The sequence below is a fragment of the Mustela nivalis genome, assembly GCF_964662115.1.
Source record: "Mustela nivalis genome assembly, chromosome: 11".
Classification (NCBI taxonomy): Eukaryota; Metazoa; Chordata; class Mammalia; order Carnivora; family Mustelidae; genus Mustela; species Mustela nivalis.
In genome coordinates, this window is record NC_139030.1 from 59,504,594 (window position 1) to 59,529,459 (window position 24,866).

General features: G+C 36.8%; 1 protein-coding gene across 1 annotated transcript in view; it reads left to right on the plus strand.

Moving 5' to 3' along the window:
- CCDC148 (coiled-coil domain containing 148) overlaps positions 1 to 24,866 on the plus strand; it is a gene marked incomplete at its 5' end in the record, with an annotated part of 251,765 nt that overhangs the window by 82,073 nt on the left and 144,826 nt on the right. Inside the window, 4 exon segments of the mRNA XM_082691417.1 lie at positions 1,160 to 1,242; positions 1,449 to 1,600; positions 3,205 to 3,300; positions 3,380 to 3,561. Coding sequence (XP_082547543.1) covers positions 1,160 to 1,242; positions 1,449 to 1,600; positions 3,205 to 3,300; positions 3,380 to 3,561 — 513 coding nt within the window.

Genomic DNA, 24,866 nt, shown 5'->3' on the forward strand with positions numbered 1-24,866 from the left:
CCAAATCCCTCCATTATAGATACAAATAAAACCTCTGTCCATGTAAGTAAGTTGGCTTAGAAGATGGTGGCACATATATAAAATAGAATACTATGAGGCCATTAAAATAAATGGCAATTGTGAGAATTACTTAGAAGTATCTTTTTAGAAAGATTTTATTTATTTATTTGACACAGAGAGAGAGAGATACCAAGAGAGGGAACACAAGTGGGGTGGGGGTAGGAGAGGGAGAAGCAGGCCTCTGGCTGAGCAGGGAGCCTGATGTGGGGCTCTATCCTAGGACACTGAGATCATGACTGAGTGGAAGCCAGATGCTTAATGACTGAGCCACCTAGGTATCCCTAGAAATATCTTAAAATGTTATTGAAAAATCCCAATATAAAGTGGTAAATATACCATAAGTATAGTTATTTAAAATATATATGCATGTAGACAGGGACTGGAAACTTATATGCAAAAATAAAAATAACCATTGTATTAAAGTAATTGATGCTATTTTCTTATTTTATATCATTTCTGATGTTGATAAATGATAATCAAAACACTTTTCTATGATTTCATTAAATCTGCCATAAGCATGGGATAAACTACAGTGTTTTTGGATGTCCATTTAGAACTGGTTATGGCTTTATTCTAAAAATGGCTATATTTAAATAATATGATAAAAAGTCATTAAGATGTATTACTTTTATTAGTAATTAAATTCTACTTGTACACCCATTTCCCTATTTCAGGAACTCATGATCTCTTAACTTTTGAAATAACCTCCATGTTGGTCCAGGTTTACCTGATCCCCTCTCTCTTCATTTTCTGTTTTTATTGCCCACTCCTTCTCCCAGCCCACACCCCATTTTGCTGCCTTGGGAATCTTTCTAAAACACAGATCTGCTTGGCAGGTGAGGTCAGCTGAATATCCCTCAGTGGCTTCCTACTGCCCTAAGCTCTTTCCACACAAAGCAATGCTAGGAGGTGCCATGCGCTTGCCTTTATGCTCAAGCTGTTACTTCTACCTGGGGTGTTCGCTTATGCTTCTTTCTATCTCCAGGTCTAGCAAGTGTATGGTCTGAATAAATGAACAGGTGAATTTTAAAATCTATGTATGTTTATGATTATTTAAAAAAAAACTGAGATAATGGACTGGAGATAATGTCTATTTCAGATGTAAAGTGGAATCTGAAATAAAATCCTTTCTCTGTGAAGAAAACATTGGAAATGAATGTCTTTCTGACCTTCTAAATTTTGGTGAGTTGTTTTCCTTTTTGATCCTATGTTTAAAGGGGAGATTCATTTTGAAGATGAAAGTGGGCCACTCACCATAGGTTCTCTTCCTATTAACTGCTTGTTTTTTTCTGAAGGAATCCAAAGCTAAATCTGCATTGTAATGACCGGTTCTTGAAGGAACTTAAAATAATAAGGGGCTACCTGGATGTAATTTTGTTTCTTCATAGAACAAGAGTTATCAGAACAATGGTGCACATATCTTAAGAATGTGATAAGTCCTATTCAGCAATTGAGAGCAGATCTAAAATACAGACAGCATCACATTTCACAGTATTCATGCTCACATATTGAGCTTAACTTGGTGCAAGTACTGGAAGAGGTCAGTATATTACCATTACTTCTAATAATAATGTAATATTTCATTTTTGTTCCAACTAGAACAGTTTGACATAGGAAATAAATGTGTGCCTTGTATTTAAATAGAAGGTAGGGGCACCTGCATGGCTCGGTCCTTAAGCCTCGACCTTCAGCTCAGGGCATGATCCCAGGGTCCTAGGATCAAGTCCTGCATCAGGTTCCCTGCTCCTCGGGAAGCCTGCTTCTCCCTCTCCCACTCCCTTTGCTTATATCCCCTCTCTTGCTCTCTCTCTCGCTCTGTCAAATAAATAAATAAAATCTTTTAAAAAATAAAAATTAAAAAAAAAAATACAAGGTATAGCAAATTGTGTCTCTTCAGTATCTTAAACATATCCCTGAATCTGTCCAAGCATGCTTATTTCTGTCCTGAAAAGTTACAATGACCTCATGACAAGTCTCCCTGCACTCATTCTTGCCACTCTTCACAGTACGTTTTGGGATTCTACCTTGGGTGGAGAGAGATTTAGTCATCCCCCTGATAGATCCCCTCAAGGCCTGATACATCCTGGCTTCTCCCTTCTTAAACCTCATCTCTTGCCTGACACTCCCCTTTTTCCTAGACCTTGTCACACTGAGGCTGACCTCCCATCTAGTCCTCAGAGGTGCCAGACTCCTCATCTCAAAGTCTTTGCATCATCTGTTTTCTCTGTCCCACTGATGCCACTTTTTGTCACCTTAGGTCTTAGCTTAAGTGTCTTTTCCCCTGAGAGGCCTGTCCTGATCATCCACATGAGAGAAGCTACAGTCATTCTCTATTACATTACCCTGTTTTTATGTCACTTACCTCCTCTTGATAATCATCTTATATATTTTTTTAAAAAAGATTTTACTTCTTTATTTGAAAGAGAGAAAGAGCGAGAAAGAGTGAGCGCTCATGAGTGGCTCAGGGAGGAGCAGAGGGAGAGGGAGAAGCAGACTTCCTGCTGAGCAAGGACTCAATCCTGTGAACTGAGTGAAGGCAGATGCTTAACCCACTGAGCCATCCAGGAGTCCCTAGGCAAGGAATTTTCAATGCCTTTAAATATATATATTATTTATGAAAGCAAAATAACAACACTACAGAATAACTGAAAAATGGTAAGAAAAATCATCTAAAAGCATACATCTAGTGCCATTATGACTGTGGCGCTTATGCTCTAGTCAGGGGAGGTAGTCAATAAACTAATAAGAAAATAGATAAGGGGTGCCTAGGTGGCTCAATCGATTAAGCGTCTACCTTTGGCTCAGGTCATGTTTATGGTTTCTCTCTCTCTCTCTCTCTGACAAACAAACAAACAAACAAATAAAATCTTAAAACAAAAATGCATGTCCAGCTGGGGATTGGAGGCAAGGATGCAAAGGGAGGAAGGGGGTGATTAAACCAGAGACAATCTGGTACGCTCTGTCTTAACACAAACAAAATCCAAATGAGAATGCAGAGTGGCTATGACCCCACTGTACTTCCTAGGCCCATTTTTAGGATATGAGTCTAGAGGTCCACTCTGATAAGCACTATCTGGCTATGGCATTTCTTGAACCCTTTTCCACAGGTCCTCAAAGAGACCTTCTTTTATCTATATCCTCTAGATTGACTTCGTGAAGAAACAATTGAAAGCTGTCTTCGAAAGTCTTAGTCTGGAGCAACAGAAAATAGAAAATTATCTTTCAGACTGGAGTATGAAGGTAAGTGTGATGTCTATAGTAATTTGTTTATCAATTTGCCATTTATGTTAAGTACAACAATCATATAATTTTTTTTCAGTTACTAGATTATTCTTCAGAAGAAAGAAGTAACCTGCTTAAGGAACTGCCTGTGGAATTAGAAAATTTGGAATGCCCATTCCCTGATTTGAAATCTTCAATTCTTCATGAGTTCTGTAACTTTACAGAGAATTATCAAAAGAAACTTCAAGATGTTGATCTGCAGTTAGAAGACATATCCAGGTGATAAGATAACACTACTTGAATTATGTAAATTTCTGCCACTACATTTTTATTTTTATTAGGGTTTATTATACTTCTGATTTATTGTTTTCATAGTTATTATGTGGTTGGAACATAGTCAATCAGCAAATGTTTAGATTGACTATTTGCTGTATAAGGTTTATCTTTCCTCCAAGATAATTTTCCTGAACAATGGCTTTAAAAATTTTTATAAGGTTAAAACATGATGAAAATATCACCTCACTGAGCTCTTTACTGAATAATTAAGAAACAGTTTTTAGTAACCATGAATTTTGATTTTAATGTGTGAAGCTCCTCTTCAGTGGAAATTTATGAATCAATACTAATAATAATTGATTGCAATAGAAAATGTATCCATTGAATTATGTTACTGGTAATCTGCTGTGATTTGTTCTACAGTAAACACAAAGTATGTTTTATAAATTTTTAAAAAATGTTAATTTTTTTTTGGAAAATGGGACTTCTGGATGTATCCTGAGAATGACAAATCCTCTTCTGAATGACAAATACAACATGAGGGGATTTATTTTATTTTTTTTTATTAACATATAATGTATTATTTGCTCCAGAAGTAAAGGTCTGTGAATCATCAGGCTTATACATTTCACAGCACTCACCATAGCACATACCCTCCCCAAGGTCCATAACCCAGCTACTCTATCCCTACCTCCCACCTCATAGCAACCCTCAGTTTGTTTCATGAGATTAAGAGTTTTGTCTCCCTCCTGATCCCATCTTGTTTCATTTTTTCCCTCCCTACCCCCACGACACCCTGCCCTGCCTCTGAAATTCCTCATATCAGGGAGATCATATGATAATTGTCTTTCTCTGATTGACTTATTTTGCTTAGCATGGTACCCTCTAGTTCTATCCACATTGTTGCAAATGTCAAGATTTCATTTCTTTTGATGGCTGCTTAGTATTCCATTGTAGATATATGTCACATCTTTATCCATTCATCTGTTGAAGGACATCTAGGTTCCTTCCATAGTTTGGCTATTGTGGACATTTCTACTGTAAGCATTCAAGTGCACTGCCCCTTCGGATCACTACATTTGAAGCTTTAGAGTAAATACCCAGTAGTGTGATTGCTAGGTCATAGGATAGCTTTATTTTAAACTTTCTGAGGAACCTCCATACTGTTTTCCAGGGTGGCTGCACCAGCTTGCATTCCCACCAGCAGTGTAGGAGGGTTCCCCTTTCTCCACATCCTCACCAGCATCTGTCATTTCCTGACTTGTTAATTTTATCCATTCTGACTGGTGTGAGATGGTATCTCATTGCAGTTTTGAATTGAATTTCCCTAATGCCAAGTGATGTGGAGCACTTTTTCATGTGTCTATTTGCCATGTGGATATCTTGGCAGAAATGTCTGTTCGTGTCTTCTGCCCACTTCTTGTTGTTTTTTTTTTAAAGATTTTATTTATTTATTTGACAGACAGAGATCACAAGTAGGCAGAGAGGCAGGCAGAGAGAGAGAGAAGGAAGCAGGCTCCCTGCAGAGCAGAGAGCCCGATGCTGGGCTCGATCCCAGGACCCTGGGATCATGACCCAAGCCGAAGGCAGAGGCTTTAACCACTGAGCCACCCACGTGCCCCCCGCTTCTGCCCACTTCTTGATTAGATTATTTGTTCTTTGGGTGTTGAGTTTGATAAGTTTTTTATAGATTTTGAATATGAGCCCTTTATCTGATATGTCATTTGCGAATATCTTCTCCCATTCTGTCAGTTGTCTTTTGATTTTGTTGACTGTTTCCTTTGCTGTGCAAAAGCTTTTGATCTTGGTGAAGTCCCAATAGTTCATTTTTGCCCTTGCTTCCCTTGCCTTTGGTGATGTTTCTAGGAAGAAGTTACTGAGGTCGAAGAGGTTGCTGCCTACATTCTCCTCAAGGATTCTGATGGATTCCTATCTCACATTGAGGTCTTTCATCCATGTAGAGTCTACTTTTGTGTGTGGTGTAAGGAAATGGTCCAGTTTCATTCTTCTGCATGTGGCTGTTCAATTTTCCCAGCACCGTTTGTTGAAGAGATTGTCTTTTTTCCATTGGACATTCTTTCCTGCTTTGTCAAAGATTAGTTGACCATAGAGTTGAGGGTCTATTTCTGGGCTCTCTATTCTGTTCCATTGATCTATGTGTTTGTTTTTGTATCAGTACCATATTCTCTTGATGATTACAGCTTCGTAATAGAGCTTGAAATCTGGAATTGTGATGGTGCCACTTTGGTTTTCTTTTTCAACATTTCTCTGGCTATTGGGGTCTTATACAGTCCATATAAATTTTAGAATTATTTGTTATATTTCCTTAAAAAAATTGTTGGTGCTTTGATAGGGATTGTGTTACATGTGTAGATTGCTTTAGGTAGCACAGATATTTTCACAATATTTGTTCTTCCAATCCATAAGCATGAAAGGTTTTTCCATTTCGTTGTGTTTTCCTCAATTTCTTTCATGAGTACTTTATAGTTTTCTGAGTACAGATTCTTTACCTCTTTGGTTAGGTTTATTCCTAGGTATTTTATGGTTTGGGGTGTAAATGGGATCAACTTCTTAATTTCTCTTTCTTCTGTCTTGCTGTTGGTGTCTAGAAATGCAACTGATTTCTGTGCATTGATTTTATATCTTGATACTTTACTGAATTCCTATATGAGTTCTAGCAGTTTTGGAGTGGACTCTTTTGGGTTTTCTACATAGAATAACATATCATCTGCAAAGAGTAATAGTTTGACTTCTTTTTTGCTGATTCGGATGCCTTTAATTTCTTTTTGTTGTCTGATTGCTGAGGCTAGGACTTCTAGTACTGTGTTGAATAGTAGTGGTGATTATGGACAGCCCTGCCATGTTCCTGACCTTAGGGGAAAAGATCTCAGTTTTTCCCCATTGAGAATGATATTCACTGTGGGTTTTTCATAGATGGCTTTGATGATATTGAGGTATGTACCCTCTATGACTACAGTGAAGAAATTTCATCAAAAAAGGATGCTGTACTTTGTCAAATGCTTTTTCAGCATCTATTAAGAGTATCATATTGGTTCTTGTTCTTTCTTTTATTAATGTAGTGTATCACATTGATTGATTTGTGCATATTGAACCAACCTTGCAACCCAGGAATAAATCCCACTTGGTCATGGTGAATAATCCTTTTAATGTACTGTTGGATACTATTGGCTAGTATTTTGGTGAGAATTTTTGCATCCATGTTCATGAAGGATATTGGTCTGTAATTCTCCTTTTTGGTGGGGTCTTTGTCTGATTTGGGGATCAAGGTAATGCTGGTCTCATAAAATGAGTTTGGAAGTTTTCCTTCCATTTCTGTTTTTTGGAACAGTTTTAGGAGAATAGGTATTTATTCTTCTTTAAATGTTTAGTTGAATTCCCCTAGGAAGCCATCTGGCCCTGGACTCTTGTTTGTTGGGAGATTTTTGATGACTGCTTCAATATCCTTTCTGGTTATGGGTCTGTTCCGGTTTTCTATTTCTTCCTGTTTCAGTTTTGGTAGTTTATACGTCTCTAGGAATGCATCCATTTCTTCCAGGTTGTCAAATTTGCTGCATATAGTTGCTCATAATATGCTCTTATAATTGTTTGTATTTTTTTTTTTTTTGGTGTTGGTTGTGATCTCTCCTTTTTCATTCATGATTTTATTTATTTGGGTCCTTTCTTTCTTCTTTTTGATAAGCCTGGCCAGAAGTTTATCAATCTTAATAATTCTTTCAAAGAACCAGCTCCTAGTTTCATTGATCTTTTCTATTGTTCTTTTGGTTTGTTTCATTGATTTCTTCTCTGATCTTTATTATTTCTCTTCTCCTCCTGGGTGTAGGCTTCCTTGCTGTTCCTTCTCCAGCTCCTTTAGGTGCAGCTCCTTTAGGTTGTGTATTTGAGACCTTTCTTGTTTCTTGAGAAAGGCTTATATTGCTATATACTTTCCTCTCAGGACCACTTTTGTTGTGTCCCAACGATTTTGAATAGTTTTGTTTTCATTTTCATTAGTTTCCATGAATGTTTTAAATTCTTCTCTAATTTCTTGGTGGATCAACCAATCCACTCTAATTTCTTCGTGGATCATTCTTTAGTAGGATGCTCTTTAGCCTCCGTGTATTTGAGTTCTTTCCAACTTTCCTCTTGTGATTGAGTTCTAGTTTCAGAGCATTGTGTGGTCTGAAAATATGCAGGGAATGATCCCAGTCTTTTGGTACTGGTTGAGACTTGATTTGTGATCCAGGATGTGATCTATTCTGGAGAATGTTCCATGTGCACTAGAGAGGAATGTGTATTCTCTTGTTTGGGATAGAATGTTCTGAATATATCTGTGATGTCCATCTGGTCCAGTGTGTCATTTAAAGCCTTTATTTCCTTGTTGATCTTTTGCTTAGATAATCTATCCATTTCAGCAAGGGAGTTGTTAAAGATCCCTACTACTATTATTGTCTTATTGTCAATGTGTTTCTTCAATTTTGTTATTAACTGGTTTATATAATTGGCTGCTCCCATGTTAGGGGCATAGATATTTAAAATTGTTAGATGTTCTTGTTGGACAGAGCCTTTAAGTGTGATATAGTGTCTTTCCTCATCTCTTATTATAGTCTTTGGCTTAAAATCTAATTGATCTGAAATAAGGATTGCCACCCCAGCTTTCTTTTGATATCCATTAGCATGGTAAATTGTTTTCCACCCCCTCACTATAAATCTGGAGGTGTATTTGGGTATAAAATGAGTCTCTTGCAGACAGCATATCAATGGGTATTTTTTTTAAAATCCATTCTAATATCCTGTGTCTTTTGATTGGGACATTTGCCCATTTACATTCAGGGTAACTATTGAAAGATATGAATTTAGTGCCATTGTATTGCCTGTAAGGTGACTGTTACTGTTTATTATCTTTGTTCCTTTCTGGTCTGTTACTTTTAGCCTCTGTCTTTGCATAGAGGACCCTTTTAATATTTCCTGTAGGGCAGTTTGGTGTTTGCAAATTCTTTTAATTTTTGTTTGTCCTGGAAGCTTTTTATCTCTCCTTCTATTTTCAATGATAGCCTAGCTGGATATAGCATTCTTGGCTGCATATTTCTCTCGTTTAATGCTCTAAATATATTATGCCAGTCCTTTCTAGCCTGCCAGGTCTCTGTGTATAGGTCTTTTGCCCATCTACTATGTCTACCATTATATGTTACAGACCTCTTGTCCTGAGCTGCTTTCAGGATTTTCTCTTTGTCTCTGAGACTTTACTATTAGATGATGAACCTATTTTATTATGGACCTATTTTTATTGATTTTGAGGGGGATTCTCTGTGCCTCCTGGATTTTGATGCTTGTTCCCTTCGCCAGATTAGGGAAATTCTCTGCTATAATTTGCTCCAATAAACCTTCTGCCCCCCTCTTTCTTTTTTTCTTTTTCTGGAATCCCAATTATTCTAATATTGTTTCATCTTTTGGTATCACTTGTCTCTTGAATCCTGCCCTCGTAGTCCAGTAGTTGTTTGTCTCTCTTTTGCTCAATTTCTTTATTCTCTATCATTTAGTCTTTTTTTTTTAATCACTAATTCTCTCTTCTGCCTCATATACCCTGGCAGTAAAGCCTCCATTTTTTATTGCACCTCATTAATAGCTTTTTTTATTTCAACTTGGTTCGTTCTTTTATTTCCTCAGTAAAGGATTTTATTTCCCCAGAAAGGGATTCTCTAACATCTTCCATACTTTTTTGAGGCTGGCTAGTACCTTGAGAATCATCATTTTGAACTCTAGTTCTGACATATTACTACTGTTTGTATTGATTAGGTGCCTAGCCTAGCTGTCGGTAGTGCCTCTTGTTCTTTTTTTTTTTTTTTTTTTTTTTTTTTTTGCGGTGAGTTTTTCCACCTTGTCATTTTATCCAGGTAAGAATAGATGAATGAGAGAACAAAGTACTAATAAAAGGGTAGCAACAATCCTGGAAAAAATATATAGAGACCTGAAACTGGGGGGAGAAAGATGGGAGGGAAGAAAGAAAAAAATATATAGATATATTAGACTGGTGAATAGAACAGATCTACACACTTGATTTTGGGTGTATTTTGGTCTTTTAGAAGAAACTACCTCCCCAAATTTTAAAGACAGAAAAACTTACATACATATACAAAAATAAAGATAAATACAATAAAGGATGGAATATGACTGTAAAGATAAAATTTTGAAAAGATTCTAGAAAAGGAATTGATAAGATAAGAAGTTGGATGAAGGGGCGCCTGGGTGGCTCAGTGGATTAAGCCGCTGCCTTCGGCTCAGGTCATGATCTCAGGGTCCTGGGATCGAGTCCCACATCGGGCTCTCTGCTCAGCAGGGAGCTTGCTTCCCTCTCTCTCTCTCTCTGGCTGCCTCTCTGCCTACTTGTGATTTCTCTCTGTCAAATAAATAATTAAAAAAAAAAAGAAGTTGGTTGAAAAAAAAGAGAGAAAAGAATGTGATCAGGCTGGAGACTAGAACAAAGCTATGCAGTTAATTTAGGATATATTTTGACCTATAAGAAGAAATTGTATCCCAAAATTTTAAAGAAGGAAAAGCCTATTTGTATACAAGAAATAAGGTTAAATACAGTGAAGGGATAAAATATGATTATAACAATACAAATTTTAAAAAGATTTTTAAAAAGGAATTGATAAGGTAAAATAGTTTAAAAAAAGTTAAAATAGGAAAGCGGAAAAATTTTTAAAAATAGAATGAGAAAAAAAATTTTTTTAAAAATTAACTTTGAGGGGTACCTGGGTTGCTTGGTGGGTTAAGCCTCTACCTTCAGCTCAGGTCATGATCTCAGGGTCCTGGCATTGAGCCCTGCATCGGGCTCTCCACTCAGTGGGGAACCTGCTTCCCTCTCTTTCTCTCTGCCTGCCTCTCTGCCTACTTGTGATCTCTCTCTCTGTCAAAGAAATAAATAGAATCTTAAAAAAAAATTAATCTTGAAAGACTAAAGAATCATGGGAAAAGAGCCATAAATTCTGTGTGTTGCATTCCCCTAGCTCTGGAGTTCTACAATTCTCATTGATTGGTGAACTTGGTCTTGTCTGGGTGTTCTTGAGATCTTCTCGGGGAGGGACCCATTGCTGTGATTCTCATATGTCTTTGACTGAGTCAGAATTGCACCAACCTTGCCAGGGACCAGGTTAAGTAATCTGCTTGAGTTCGCTCTCGGGAGCTTTTGTTCCCTGAATGCTTTCTGTATTTGGAGTCCGGAAATAAAAATACCAGCCTCCCAATTTCCAGTCCAGAGGAGCTGAGAGATCAGGGTCCCCACTGCTCAGTATAGCCTCAGAGAGAAGCTGTTAATCACTCCTGCTCCCTGGTCTCGGGCTGCACTCTGAGCTCATCCAGCCTGTGATGGAGCATTTCTATCTCTGGTATATGGCCCCGTTTGGAGTCTCCAAACCAAGCTTCTACTTGTCTTACTTGGAGAGGCAGTCCTTGGTGATGTCTGACTCCTTCCTGACCCATGTTTTTCTTATATCTCTATGGGGATGGTCAGGTGTTTATTGTAGGCAGACACTTTTTGGTTTTCTAAGAGTCCCTTCTCTCCCCGCCTCTCTGCCTTTCCTTATTCCATCCCACCTTGCATTAAAAAGCTGGGGGAAAATTAATAATATATCTTTTATATGTGTTGATTGATTAATTAATTACATTTTAATTGAAACTCAGTCACAGTGAAATGTTAACCCAGCCGTGCACTTAGTTGAAGTCTCTAATTGTAAAATAAACATCCTCCCTCCCTTCCCCATCCCAACCTTGTTAAGGAGATTTTAGAGTTCATCAAGTAAGGAGAGAGTTTTTTTGTTTTTGCTCTTTTGTTTTTCTGGGGGACGCATTATAATTAGGCTGCTTGTGGCTATGAAGAAGGTAATTTTGACCCTTTCCTTTTAAAGGAAACTGTGTCATCAAGAATCTTTATAAATGTGAGCGATCATTGTTTAGAAATAATCTTAAAGGAAATAATCATGGAAGTGAAATAAATAGTTGGCTTCAAGGATAGTCAATATTGGTTTTTTCCTTTCTTTAGTGATGGCAAAATCTTCAAAATGACAAAATAGCCAACAATTAGAGGGTTACCTTCATCAATTCTGATATACCTATGTAATGGAATGCCACACTGTTATTAATAATTATATTAAATAATTTTTAATGATACATATAATTTCAATAAGTTGCTGTGCAATTAGAAATTAGGCCACAAAATAGTGGAGTCTCTCTCTCTCTTTTTTTCTCCCTTTTCCCTCTGAAAGTGTTACATCTACATCTACAAAACTACAGAAAAAACTGGAAGTTTATTCAAACCAGCAATAACAATAGTTATCCCCAGGAAGTAAAATTATAAATAAGTTTGGCATTCCTGCTTTTTTTCTATTTGTAAAGCAAAACACAGACTTTAAAAATTTAAGTTAAAGAGTGTAGGGGATACTATTGATATTTAATGAGTACCTGTTAAATGACATGACAGGTACATGCCATTTTGACTGTCAATATAACCCATTTAAAAAATGACTTTACAAACGAAGAAACCGCAGCAAAGTGGAAAGTGAACAATCTCTCCAAAGTTTCTGAGTTACCAGTTAGCTGAACAGGAATGAGTTTCTTCTGCTCATCTGAATTGAAAGCTTTCCCTCACCCCATTCCAATTCAAGCATTTACATGTATCAGTTGTGTTGGTAAATTGCAGTGCTGTTGAACAGAAGTACGAGGCAGGCCACAGATGTGAACGGCATATAGAATTTGAAGTTTCTAAGTAGCCATGTTAAAATATTTTTTAAAGGATGAAATTTAATAGTATATTTCATTTAACTCAATAGTTCAAAATATTAGCATTTTGACATACAGTCAGTATTTCAAAATTATTAATTAGATACATTACATTCCATTTTTCATATGAAGTCTTTGAAATCTGGTCTGGATATTAATTACACTTGCAGCACACCTTAATTGGTGTGCTAACCACATGTTAAGTCCTGAATAACGACATAGTGGCTCGTGCCTACTATCTTGGACAACACAGCTTTAAATCTGACAGCATTTGAACCTATCGCTTTATTCAATATTCAATATGTGTGAAGCTATTTAGATTTTATTTAAGCTGTATTTCATTAATAACACGAAGACAAGTTTAATTGCTTGTTTTAGACTCAGATGAGATTGTGGCTTTAATTTCCTAACATTTGGATGAATTAATCATATAGATGAGGCATAATTGTCTGATGCTCCATTTAGCTATGTCAGATCTGAAGCCAATATACAGCAAAGCTATAGAGTGATAACGAGTAATTTCTACTTTATTGTCTGATAGGCATATTAAATTTTAAATAATGATTCATAATTATTATCCTGTTATTTTGTGAGATCAGAATCTGAATACTATTTAAAATCTACAATGATTATAACAGTTTTGTACCTCTATGTGTACATTGTCAAGGCCTATAGTTTCATATTTTTTCAACTAAATTATTTCAATTTACTCGACTTGTTACTTGAAAGTTACTAAATAGTAACTAGTAACTTACTACTTGAAAGTAGTAACTTTCAAGTAACAAGTCGAGTAAATTACTAACTAGTAAGTTTCAAGATAACTAGTAGCATTATATATGTTTCCTTATATATGTATTTTTTCTTTTTCTTTTTTTTTTAAGATTTTATTTATTTATTTGACAGAGAGAGATCACAAGTAGGCAGAGAGGCAGGCAGAGAGAGAGGAGGAAGCAGGCTTCCTGCTGAGCAGAGAGCCCAATGTGGGGCTCAATCCCAGGACCCTGGGATCATGACCTGAGCCGAAGACAGAGGCTTTAACCCACTGAGCCACCCAGGCGCCCCTGTATTTTTTCTTTTAATACAGAAATAATTACATTCATTACAGAAAATGTTTAAAAAACCAAGGCAAGCAAAGAGAAGGAAGTAAAAGTTAGTCTTTAGTTCCCAACACCAAGAGACAGTCTCTGGTAACAATTTATATATTTAAATTATATGTATGTTTATAAAAATGAAATGTTTATAAAAATGTATATTTATATATATACATTAAAAATGTATGTTTATAAAAATGAAAACATACTCTACACCTACTCATTATTTTTCCTGTTTGTGAATCAAATCTAATATTATTAATTTTTCCAATCAGTGTTTACTAACCTATGTCTTAGATCACTGTATTAAATATTCCTTTACAACGTATTTTTTATTATACACATGACATTACAATATGTCATTGTACCAGATAAATTCAATCCATCTTCTGGTTTTAGACAATTACTTAGTATACATTTTGATATTTGATTAAAAACCTTGGGACAAATAACTCTGTTGCTATATTTTGAGTCCCTTAACAGGAATCTCTAGAGATGGAATTGCTGAGTCAAAGGGATTGAAAAATTATAATACTTTTGAGAGTATGGCTATATTGCTCTCCAGAAAAGTAGAAACACTTTATACATTGACCAACAGACATTCCATTGTTTGGTTCATCTTTTGGATTTTGTTGGATTTTATAATCCTGTGCGAATATCCCCAGTGTCTTGTTCATATTCTCTTTCTCTCTCTTTTTCAGTACTTATTTACATAGCATAGCTCTGTCATTGTGTTTTTGTGAAAGTTTTGCCAACAGAATCAGCAAAAAGATGAAAAAGATAAAAGCCAGCATCAGAAACTCAGCACTCAGGAAACAATGAGTGACTTCATGTAATTTTCTTTAAAATATATATATTTTAAAGATTTTATTTATTTATTTGACACACACAGAGAAAGATCACAAGTAGGCAGAGCAGCAGGCAGAGAGAGAGGGGGAAGTGGGCTGTCTGCTGAGCAAAGAGTCTGATGTTGGGCTCGATCTCAGGACCCTGAGATCATGACCTGGGCTGAAGGCAGAGGCTTAACCCACTGAGCCACCCAGGCGCCCCTAAAGTATTTTTAATAAATAAATATTTACATATGAGGATATTGCTTGATGAATACAAGATAGAAGAAAAAGAAGAAAAGGGACGGAATAACTGATACTTGCTTAGTTGATGACGTTATGAGTTAAAACAACAGGGCTTTAATTACCAGATGGGATTCTTTTTAGAGAATGTAGTCTCAGAAATTTTGGAAAATTTCCTTGCCTAGGGATGTCCAGTCTCGGGTTCTACATTTCTGGTCTGGGCTGGTTGTATGTCAAGGGTAGTTAGTAAGTGGAAAAGTGCTCAGAATTAGGAACATGGTTATTTGAACATTGGTGTGTTCACTTAGTTACATTGATTATAAGACCTACTCGAGCAACACCTGGGTAACTGCAACTCTCATTTTCTCTTGAGGTATTCCAACATGGTTTGTCCAACCTGATTTTGCAATTTATATTTTTTAGAGGGAGGTCATAATTGTAGACTATGATTTATTTTTGTCATATGTATTTAATAACTTTCTCTTAAAATAAATACATCATTGAAAATACTTAATTACTTTATGACTCTTGAACTAAAAGCCATATTTGACAACTGTTTAACCTACTTCAGGTTTGTTGTGGGAATAAAGTATATTTTAAGTTCTTTGGCTATAGTGTAATGCATTTTATCTTTTTTTTTTAAGATTTTTTTATTTTATTTATTTATTTATTTATTTATTTATTTTTAATTTATTTAGTCAGAGAGAGAGAGCGAGAGCGAGCACAGGCAGACAGAGTGGCAGGCAGAGTCAGAGGGAGAAGCAGGCTCCCCATGGAGCAAGGAGCCCGATGTGGGACTCGATCCCAGGACGCCGGGATCATGACCTGAGCCGAAGGCAGCTGCTTAACCAACTGAGCCACCCAGGCGTCCCTGTAATGCATTTTATCAAGGGAGAAAAATGGATTCATTTTCTATAGGATACCTGAAAAGCTAGTCTTAGAGTTTGCCTTGCTTGATTAATAATTCAGCTTGTATGTTTACTTGGATGTTATGTTTGTTTAAATGTATCTGTGAGGATAAATCTAGAAATAGTAGCTGCAAGTTTCTAGGTTCAACTGTCCTTATTGTTAGTATCACTGAAGCCCATACCAACCTTCTTGATAAAATTGTTTCAGCTAGAAACTACACAGTGTAGTGGTGTTTGAGGCTACCTTTTTTAATATTTTTGGAGACTGAAAAATCTGCTTTTTATAGTATGAAGGAGTGAGAGTCATTTATGAGAGGTTTTTGTTCTTTGGTGGATATGAAATCAAATTAATCTTGAGTAAATCAGATTGGAGAAAATGGAAACACAGCAGCTTGAGAGATTTGTGTCCAGGACAATTGACATATGTTATTTTTTAACCTGGATAATACAGATAGAGTTTATTATTAACATAATAAAATATGTGTAGCTATAAACAAAGACAAGATTAAAATTACTATGGACAGGATTGCCAAATTTTGACAAGAGAGGAATTATAATGCCTATTTTATATATCAAATCAATTGTTCATAACATGATTTTCCTACTCCTTGTACCTTGAGGTCCAATCCTTTGAGGAAACTATCATTAGAACTGAGTCTATGGAGAACCAGTAACATAAGAAATTATAATAACCATTCTCAGGCTTATGCTTATCTGCCGTCTTAGTGCTTATATAAGAATATAAAGTTGAATATTGATAATGTCTAAAAAATAATAAACTTCTCTAGGAAAGAGAATCATCAGTCCTCTAATCTACTCTTATAATTTCTTAATGACAACTGATAGTTGGTTTGAGGTGATATCACAACATTTTTATGTGGCATTTAAAATTTCAAAAGCCTGAGGCACCTGCCCTGCTCAGTCATTAGAGCATGTGACTCTTAAACTTAAGGTTGTGAGTTTGAGCCCCACTTTGGGTGTGGAGCCAAATAAATAAATAAATAAATAAAATGTCAAAAGCCCTCAATGGTTTATTAAATGTTTCCTCATGCCATCCCAAAGTAATAGGCCAGCTTTATTATTCTTGTTTTTGAATCTGGGAAACTGAGTCATAATGTCTATATAAGTAACTTTATTCACTTCACCTTTATTGCAGTTAAAAATGTTCTTGTTTCCCCCAAATGAAAAATAACTGGTACATGGGGGCAAGTTCTGGCTCAGTAGGACTAAAAAGAATAGAGCACATTGTGTGTTTGTAGGTCATCTTTTACTGATTGTATACATTTGAGTTTGAGCTGGTTTTGTTTAGTTCTGGGTCTTTGCCTTTAAAATGGTCCTTGATGTTGAATACTTGTCAGTTACCAATCATCAGAGGAATATTAGTGTAAATGGTGGTCTCTGGACACATTTAAAAAGTCATTTTTCTTTCCTTCAAGATACCCTATCAAATAGGGTATCTTTGGCTGTAAGTAAGAGAATCCCAACTTAAGTCATTGTCACTTAAACAACAGTGATGTCTTATTTCCCATAAAATGCAGAAGTAGAGAAGTCCAAGCACAGTGAAATCTGGTTTTCTGCATTCTCTTGCCCTGCTTTCCTGCAAGGTAGATGACTTCCTGCAGCAATTCCCACCATAACACTCAGAGGCAGAAAAAGAAATTTTCTTCCTCATAAGCTAGGAAACCTTTGCCTTAGAAGACTAGTTCTCACATTTCATTGGCCAGAATTGGGTGTTTTGTCCATACTTATACCAAACATTGGCCAGAAGAATAGGAAGCTTGTGAACGGATGTCTGTAAACAGCTTAAAATCAGTCAAGATTCTGTCTCAGGGATGGGGATGGTGCCCACCTTCCCTGGAGTGGACGCTCTCTGGAGAAAGGTAGATCTTGAATAAAATAAGGATTCTGATGAGCAGAAGCAGGAATAGGGAAAATGTTTGCTACTTTTTACCTTTTCCTTACACTTATGATGAATATAATTACTTAAAACATAGCATGTGGAGTGGTTGAGCCATTATGTGTTACTTTTAACAGGCTGTTTTATCTTTTTTTTTTTTTTTTAAGATTTTATTTATTTGATAGAGAGAGAAATCACAAGTAGGCAGAGAGGCAGGTAGAGAGAGGGGAGAAAGCAGGCTTCCTGCGGAGCAGAAAGCCCGACACGGGGCTCGATCCCAGGACCCCGGGATCATGACCTGAGCCGAAGGCAGAGGCTTTAACCCACTGAGCCACCCAGGCGCCCCAGGCTGTTTTATCTTGATCATACGATCTCAAAACTCCCACTAGGAATTATATTGCCTCTTAAAACTGTGTGGATGGATGTAGGGACAAAGGATGGTTTAGGAGCCTTGCCATCATCCCAGCTACTGCACTTCTAAAAAATATACATTCTAAGTAAAAAATCGAGCTTTCTATGACAACTCCTCCTCCTCAAAAAAAATCTAAGAAAAAACAGTGTGCTTGCCATATCAATAGCAGCTTCCATATAAATCACTTAACCTCCTCCTCTGGCCAGATTCATGCCCCTAAACCCTTCTGGAAGAAATTCTGGAGTCATCAATTTTAGAACCCTGCCATATTTTCACTTCACTTTTCTGTGGCTCTCGGGAGACTGTGGCTTTGGATGCTGATGTAAGTTCTGGCTTTACCCTATAGGCAATTTTGTTGTTGATTCTTTAATTCAGTGGATTTTGGCCATACATCTACAACTGATCGTAGCCAAAAGGCTGAGAAGTGAGGGCCTTACTTGCGAGAGCCTACCTTATTCTAGCCATCAACTTCCACCTAAGTAGGCAGACTGGGCAGAGCCTGAGGACCCTGGAAGTGAGAACTGCTAAGTAAGAATGGGTCTCTGGAAAGACAATATACTTACTCAAACAAAATCCAAGGAGAAGATTCTGTTGGTCAGAAGTAACTCTAAGTCTCAGGAGCCCCCTGTAAACCTGGCCGGAAACCAAAGAGAGATTTATATTTGGATAATGGGAGTGGGGTATTGTGGTAGTTGGGTGGGGTGACAGTTTCAGGAATCAGGCTAATTAGATTCAGTGTTTGGGTCTGATTTGGAAAGACAACATTAAAAAGTAGAGTCAAGTTATATCTCCTAGAGGGTCAGACCCAATACAGCCCAAAAAGCCAATTACATCAGAGCTATCTTTTACTCACATTAATCCACCAGTGTTTCCTTGCAATCCTACTTCTTAGTGGAGAGAAGCACTAGATGTCTCCTGCCACTGTTACATTAGAAGAGTTCAGAGTTTTTCTCCAGGCCAGATTCACTGTGGCCAGTTGCCAATCTTGAGCTAGCTATTAGATATATCAGGCATATATCAGGAGGTACTGCCATTTTGCTGGAAATCTCCCTTCACTCTGAGAAAGTTATAAAACAACTTTCAGCCATTTGTGAACATAATGGTTAATTTCATAAACTTGTCTCTGCTGATAAAGTACTTGTCATGTTGTTTGCCACCATTGGTTGCCTTTCTGCTTCTCCCCCTTTCAGCACACAAATGTGTGCTGATGTCATAGAGCTGAAACCTTAAGGAAATGACTTAAGCATGACTAAGAAGAAAATTGGTGGCTAAGTTAATTGTGAGTCAGTTTAGAATTTTTGGAATGATTCAAACAGGTAGAATTAGGGAGACAGTCAGCCTTGGTGTAGTTAGATTCTTATTGCTGTCATTCTTTTCTGAATTACCCATTTTGTATCACATCCTGGGATATCATGTTAAAATTATATCATGGGACTTCATTATGGGATGGGGATGGTAGGTGGAGACTGAACTGTAGATATTTTACACTTCTGCAGTCTGGAATTTCCTGAAGTATTAGAAGTGCCCAGTAAGCCTAGAAACTGTAAAATCTTGGTATGCTATTATAAAGATGAAAACTATGAAACATTTTAAATCAGAAAATTTGGATGAACAAAAAGAATAGAAATTGCACAGACCTGCCAAAGATTTTTTTCTCTAATGATAATTTAAAAATTGCAAAAGTTTAGGATAATTTTAAAGCCTTCTTTAAATTTTTTAAAATTATGGAGTCACTTTTCAAATTCAGAAAGTAGGTAAATGATTAGAAGAGCTTTTAATAGCTGTATAACTTAGCTACTTCTGCCATTGGAATCACCAGCAAAGCAATTAAATTAAACAGGAACTTTGAAGGTAAAATCTAACCTTCGCGGCACCGGGGTGGCTCAGTTGCTTAAACAACTGCCTTTGACTCAGGTCAGGATCCCAGGGTCCTGGGATTGAGTCCTAGGTCAAGCTCTTTGCTCAGTGGGGAGCCTGCTTCTCCTGCTCCCTCTGCCTGCTACTCTGCCTGCTTGTGCTCTCTCTCTGTCAAATAAATAAATAAAACTTAAAAAAAAAAAAGCTAACCTTAGTTATTTTGTATAGCTTAGCTATTTTACATAGGTTTTTCTGTACAATGAAAAGATGTTTGATTAGGAAAGATAAATGTCCAGACTGGAATTTAGAAATTCAGATCTATTAAATTTGATTTTATTTTAGAGGCTAAATAGAAAACAGCTACTTTGTTATTCTGAAGAGGCCATTATATTTGAATATTCCTCTTAGAGTTTTACTATCCAGAAGACTCAGTATATATATAATTGTGGGGGCTTTCTCCCTCACAAACAGCATCCTAATGGAGATGTATGACTATGCTATTACTATTGCCAGTATGAATATTTGCCTCAAAATTTAAGCCTTTGGCTCAAAAACTGCTATAAATACTCTAAAATAATAATGTTGTATTTATGTATCATTTTAAAGTATGTTTTTTGTTTTTATTCTATGTATACTAGAAAAATGACTTACAGTTTGCATAATTGTGGTAATTGGAAAAAGTTGTTGAAATGTGAGGTTTCTAAAATCAATAAGAAGAGCAAAATGGATGTGATTTTTTGTGGCATACTTGGTTTGAAATAGTTTCGATGTTATATTATCATTTCATATGTTTAAGTGGTTTTAATGTTGTCACTATAATGGCACGTAATTAATACATTCGCACAATACGTAAAAATGCACTCAGTTCAGTGCCACAGATTCTCCTGCTGCTATATTTATTTATAGCAATGCACACTGCTTAATGTGTGCTTTTATTTGAAAAGCATTTTGTAAATGTTTGCCATTTGCACTTTGAGTGTAGCCGAAATCTTGCACCACCATTCAATATGAGAGATCATCAAAGCAATTAGCTTAGAAGTACTTCCCCATTTACCAAAGGATTAAAACTATTTTTGAAAATTATGGGTAAGATGGCTTAGATACAATCTTAGGTCAGGTTCTATAGAAGCAAAGCTGAGACAGGAATTGTAAGAACAAGTGATTTGTTGGGCAATGCTCTCAGGAGAAGGATGGTAAGGAAAGAAAGAAAGAGGAGGGGAAAATGGTTCTGCATGGAGGTGAGCTCAGTGGAAACAGTCTGCAATTTGCTTCCACAGTGAAATTCTAGAGCATGAGTGGTATCACAGAGTTGGTTCCATCGTGAGGCAAGTGGGTTGACCTTCTGTACCCCCATATCAGCCAAACGTTGGTGGCAGCTGCCCTCAAAAATGGGTGTGAGAGAAGCGTCCTGGGCTTCTCCCATTTGGTCTGGGGCAATTCTGCAGAGAAACAGGTGCATCTTTGGATTATCAGCATCTTGGTGATGGGACTTCTAGCTAATAAGGGAGATCTAGCATGGTACCAACGGCATCCACCAAATAGATGGATGACAACTTAAAGCAAATGGACATATCTTGAACGAAGTTGCTGTGGCTGATATCAAAGAGATTACTGCCTATATTCTCCTCTAGGATTCTGATGGATTCCTGTCTCACGTTGAGGTCTTTTATCCATTTTGAGTTTATCTTTGTGTACGGTGTAAGAGAATGGTCGAGTTTCATTCTTCTACATATAGCTGTCCAGTTTTCCCAGCACCATTTATTGGAGAGACTGTCTTTTTCCACTGTATATTTTTTCCCGTTTTGTCGAAAATTATTTGCTCATAGAGTTGAGGGTCCATATCTGGGCTCTCTACTCTGTTCCACTGGTCTATGCGTCTGTTTTTATGCCAGTACCATGCTGTCTTGGTGATCACAGCTTTGTAGTAAAGCTTGAAATCAGGTAGCGTGATGCCCCCTGTTTTATTTTTGTTTTTCAACATTTCCTTAGCGATTCGGGGTCTCTTCTGATTCCATACAAATTTTTGGATTATTTGCTCCAGCTCTTTGAAAAATACCGGTAGAATTTTGATCGGAAAGTATAGATTGCTCTAGGCAGTATAGAATTTTAACAATGTTTATTCTTCTGATCCAAGAGCATGGAATGGTCTTCCATCTTTTTGTGTCTTCAATTTCTTTCATGAGTGTTCTGTAGTTCCTCAAATACAGATCCTTTACCTCTTTGGTTAGGTTTATTCCCAGGTATCTTATGGTTCTTGGTGCTATAGTAAATGGAATCGATTCTCTAATTTCCCTTTCTGTATTTTCATTGTTAGTGTATAAGAAAGCCACTGATTTCTGTACATTGACTTTGTATCCTGCCACGTTGCTGAATTGCTGTATGAGTTCTAGTAGTTTGGGGGTGGAGTCTTTTGGGTTTTCCATATAAAGAATCATGTCATCTGCGAAGAGAGAGAGTTTGACTTCTTCATTGCCAATTTGGTTACCTTTTATTTCTCTTTGTTGTCTGATTGCTGTTGCTAGGACTTCTAATACTATGTTGAACAAGAGTGGTGAGAGTGGGCATCCTTGTCATGTTCCTGATCTCAACAGAAAGGCTGCAAGCTTTTTCCCATTGAGGATGATATTTGCTGTGGGTTTTTCATAGATAGATTTGATGAAGTTCAGGAATGTTCCCTCTATCCCTATACTTTGAAGCGTTTTAATCAGGAACGGATGCTGGATTTTGTCAGATGCTTTTTCTGCATTGATTGAGAGGACCATGTGGTTCTTCTCTCTTCTCATATTAATTTGTTCTATCACATTGATTGATTTGTGAATGTTGAACCATCCTTGTAGCCCAGGGATGAATCCCCAAAGGCAAAGGAAACAAAAGTGAAAATAAACTTTTGGGACTTCATCAAAATCAAAAGCTTCTGCACAGCAAAGGAAACAGTCAACAAAACAAAGAGGCAATCCACGGAATGGGAGAAGATATTTGCAAATGATAGTACAGACAAAAGGTTGATATCCAGGATCTATAAAGAACTCCTCAAACTCACACACACAAAACAGACAATCATATCAAAAAATGGGCAGAAGATATGAACAGACACTTCTCCAATGAAGACATACAAATGGCTATCAGACACATGAAAAAATGTTCATCATCACTAGCCATCAGGGAGATTCAAATTAAAACCACATTGAGATATCACCTTACACCAGTTAGAATGGCCAAAATTAGCAAGACAGGAAACAACATGTGTTGGAGGGGATGTATAGAAAGGGGAACCCTCTTACACTTTTGATGGGAATGCAAGTTGGTGCAGCCTCTTTGGAGAACAATGTGGAGATTCCTCAAGAAATTAAAAATAGAACTTCCCTATGACCCTGCCTTGCACTATTGGGTATTTACCCCAAAGATACAGATGTAGTGAAAAGAAGGGCCATCTGTACCCCAATGTTTATAGCAGCAATGGTCACCATCACCAAACTGTGGGAAGAACCAAGATGCCCTTCAACGGATGAATGGATAAGGAAGATGTGGTCCATATAGACTATGGAGTACTATGCCTCCATCAGAAAGGACGAGTACCCAACTTTTGTAGCAACATGGACGGGACTGGAAGAGATTATGCTGAGTGAAATAAGTCAAGCAGAGAGAGTCAATTATCATATGGTTTCACTTATTTGTGGAGCATAACAAATAGCATGGAGGACATGGGGAGTTAGAGAGGAGAAAGGGAGTTGGGGGAAATTGGAAGGGGAGGTGAACCATGAGAGACTATGGACTCTGAAAAACAATCTGAGGGTTTTGAATGGGCGGGGGGTGGGAGGTTGGGGTACCAGGTGGTGGGTATTATAGAGGGCACGGATTGCATGGAGCACTGGGTATGGTGCAAAAATAATGAATACTGTTATGTTGAAAATAAATAAAAAAATAAATTAAAACAAACAAACAAACAAAAAATGGACAATTTATTGACCTCAAATCTGTTATTTTCCCCTCCTCAGCATACCCTGCCACATACATACACATTTGTAATTAAAAGTGGAAAGTCAAACTATGTTCAAGTCCCTGTGATTAGAGAAATAGTTTAAAAGCATAAATGAAGACATGGACTGCAGGTCTATTTTTTTGTTGTTGTTGTTACTTGTGGTGTAGTAATTGAGAATTTATGTGGCTGACTTTGCTATTAAAATGCATTTTTGTTATTGTGAACAAAATGAGTTCGAGAGAGGACCTTAGGTATTACCCATGAAGTCTTGAGGGTGTTCTAAATGCCAACTACACTTAGGCAAGTGTTTCCACAGACTTAATACCCCTATATGAAATGCTTTGTTTGAATGTCTATACATTCATACCTGATTCAGACAGAAGCAATACACTCAGTGTGTTCAATGAATGAACTCATCTCGAATTATTTCTCTGCAATAGATTATGTCATATAGAAGAACTTTGGAGTATGCTTCTTCTGGTAAAATACCTCCATGCCTCTTTTTCTTCCCATTATAGAGCTGTTAGTGAAGATTATCTTTTTTGAAAGAGAATTTTTTTTTCTTGCTACTTACCAGAATAGTGAAACACTTTACATAACCAGGTAACTTTGTACGATATGAGGACAGTGGAATTCCCATTAGTATCACTGATTTAAAGAGGTTTTTATTCATTTTAAATTGTCAAGTATTTTTCAAGGGCATAGAAGATATATTATGAATTCTTTGAATTGCACTATTAACTTTAAAGTAAAAGATCATTGGTATAGTAGAAATAAACAATAGCAAGTCTCCATCTTGGATCAAAGAAATACTTGCTCATAATAATATTCACTCTGATTGCATTTGTATTTCATTATTCCAATTTATCAAACAAGAATAACAATATGCAAATAAACCCAGAATAATAAAGAGACATTAATTCAGTTTAGAGTTTAAGCTGATATCACACCCTTTCCACTCTGCATAGGGCTTTGCTAATACCTTATGTAAAACACAAACCAGGCCGGTGCCTAGGAGTGCCCTGAAATGAAAAAGGCATTTTGGACTGAGGTGGACATGTTACTAGGTAGGGCCTTGAAGAGGTCCTGTTTACAAATGATTTCTTCAGTGATCTGAAATCTAATGCCATTGGTAATCTTCTCAATAACATTATCTAGTCTTAATCCTACCACACAAGAAGTTGAGAGAGTAAATTAATGATAATTTTAGACTTGTTTTAAAGTGAAACCTTAAATAAGTGCTTTCCTCAGGCCTTCATTTCCTTTGTAAAATTGTTCATTTAACTGTGTACATTTGTGTTTTCCTCCAGGAATAAAAA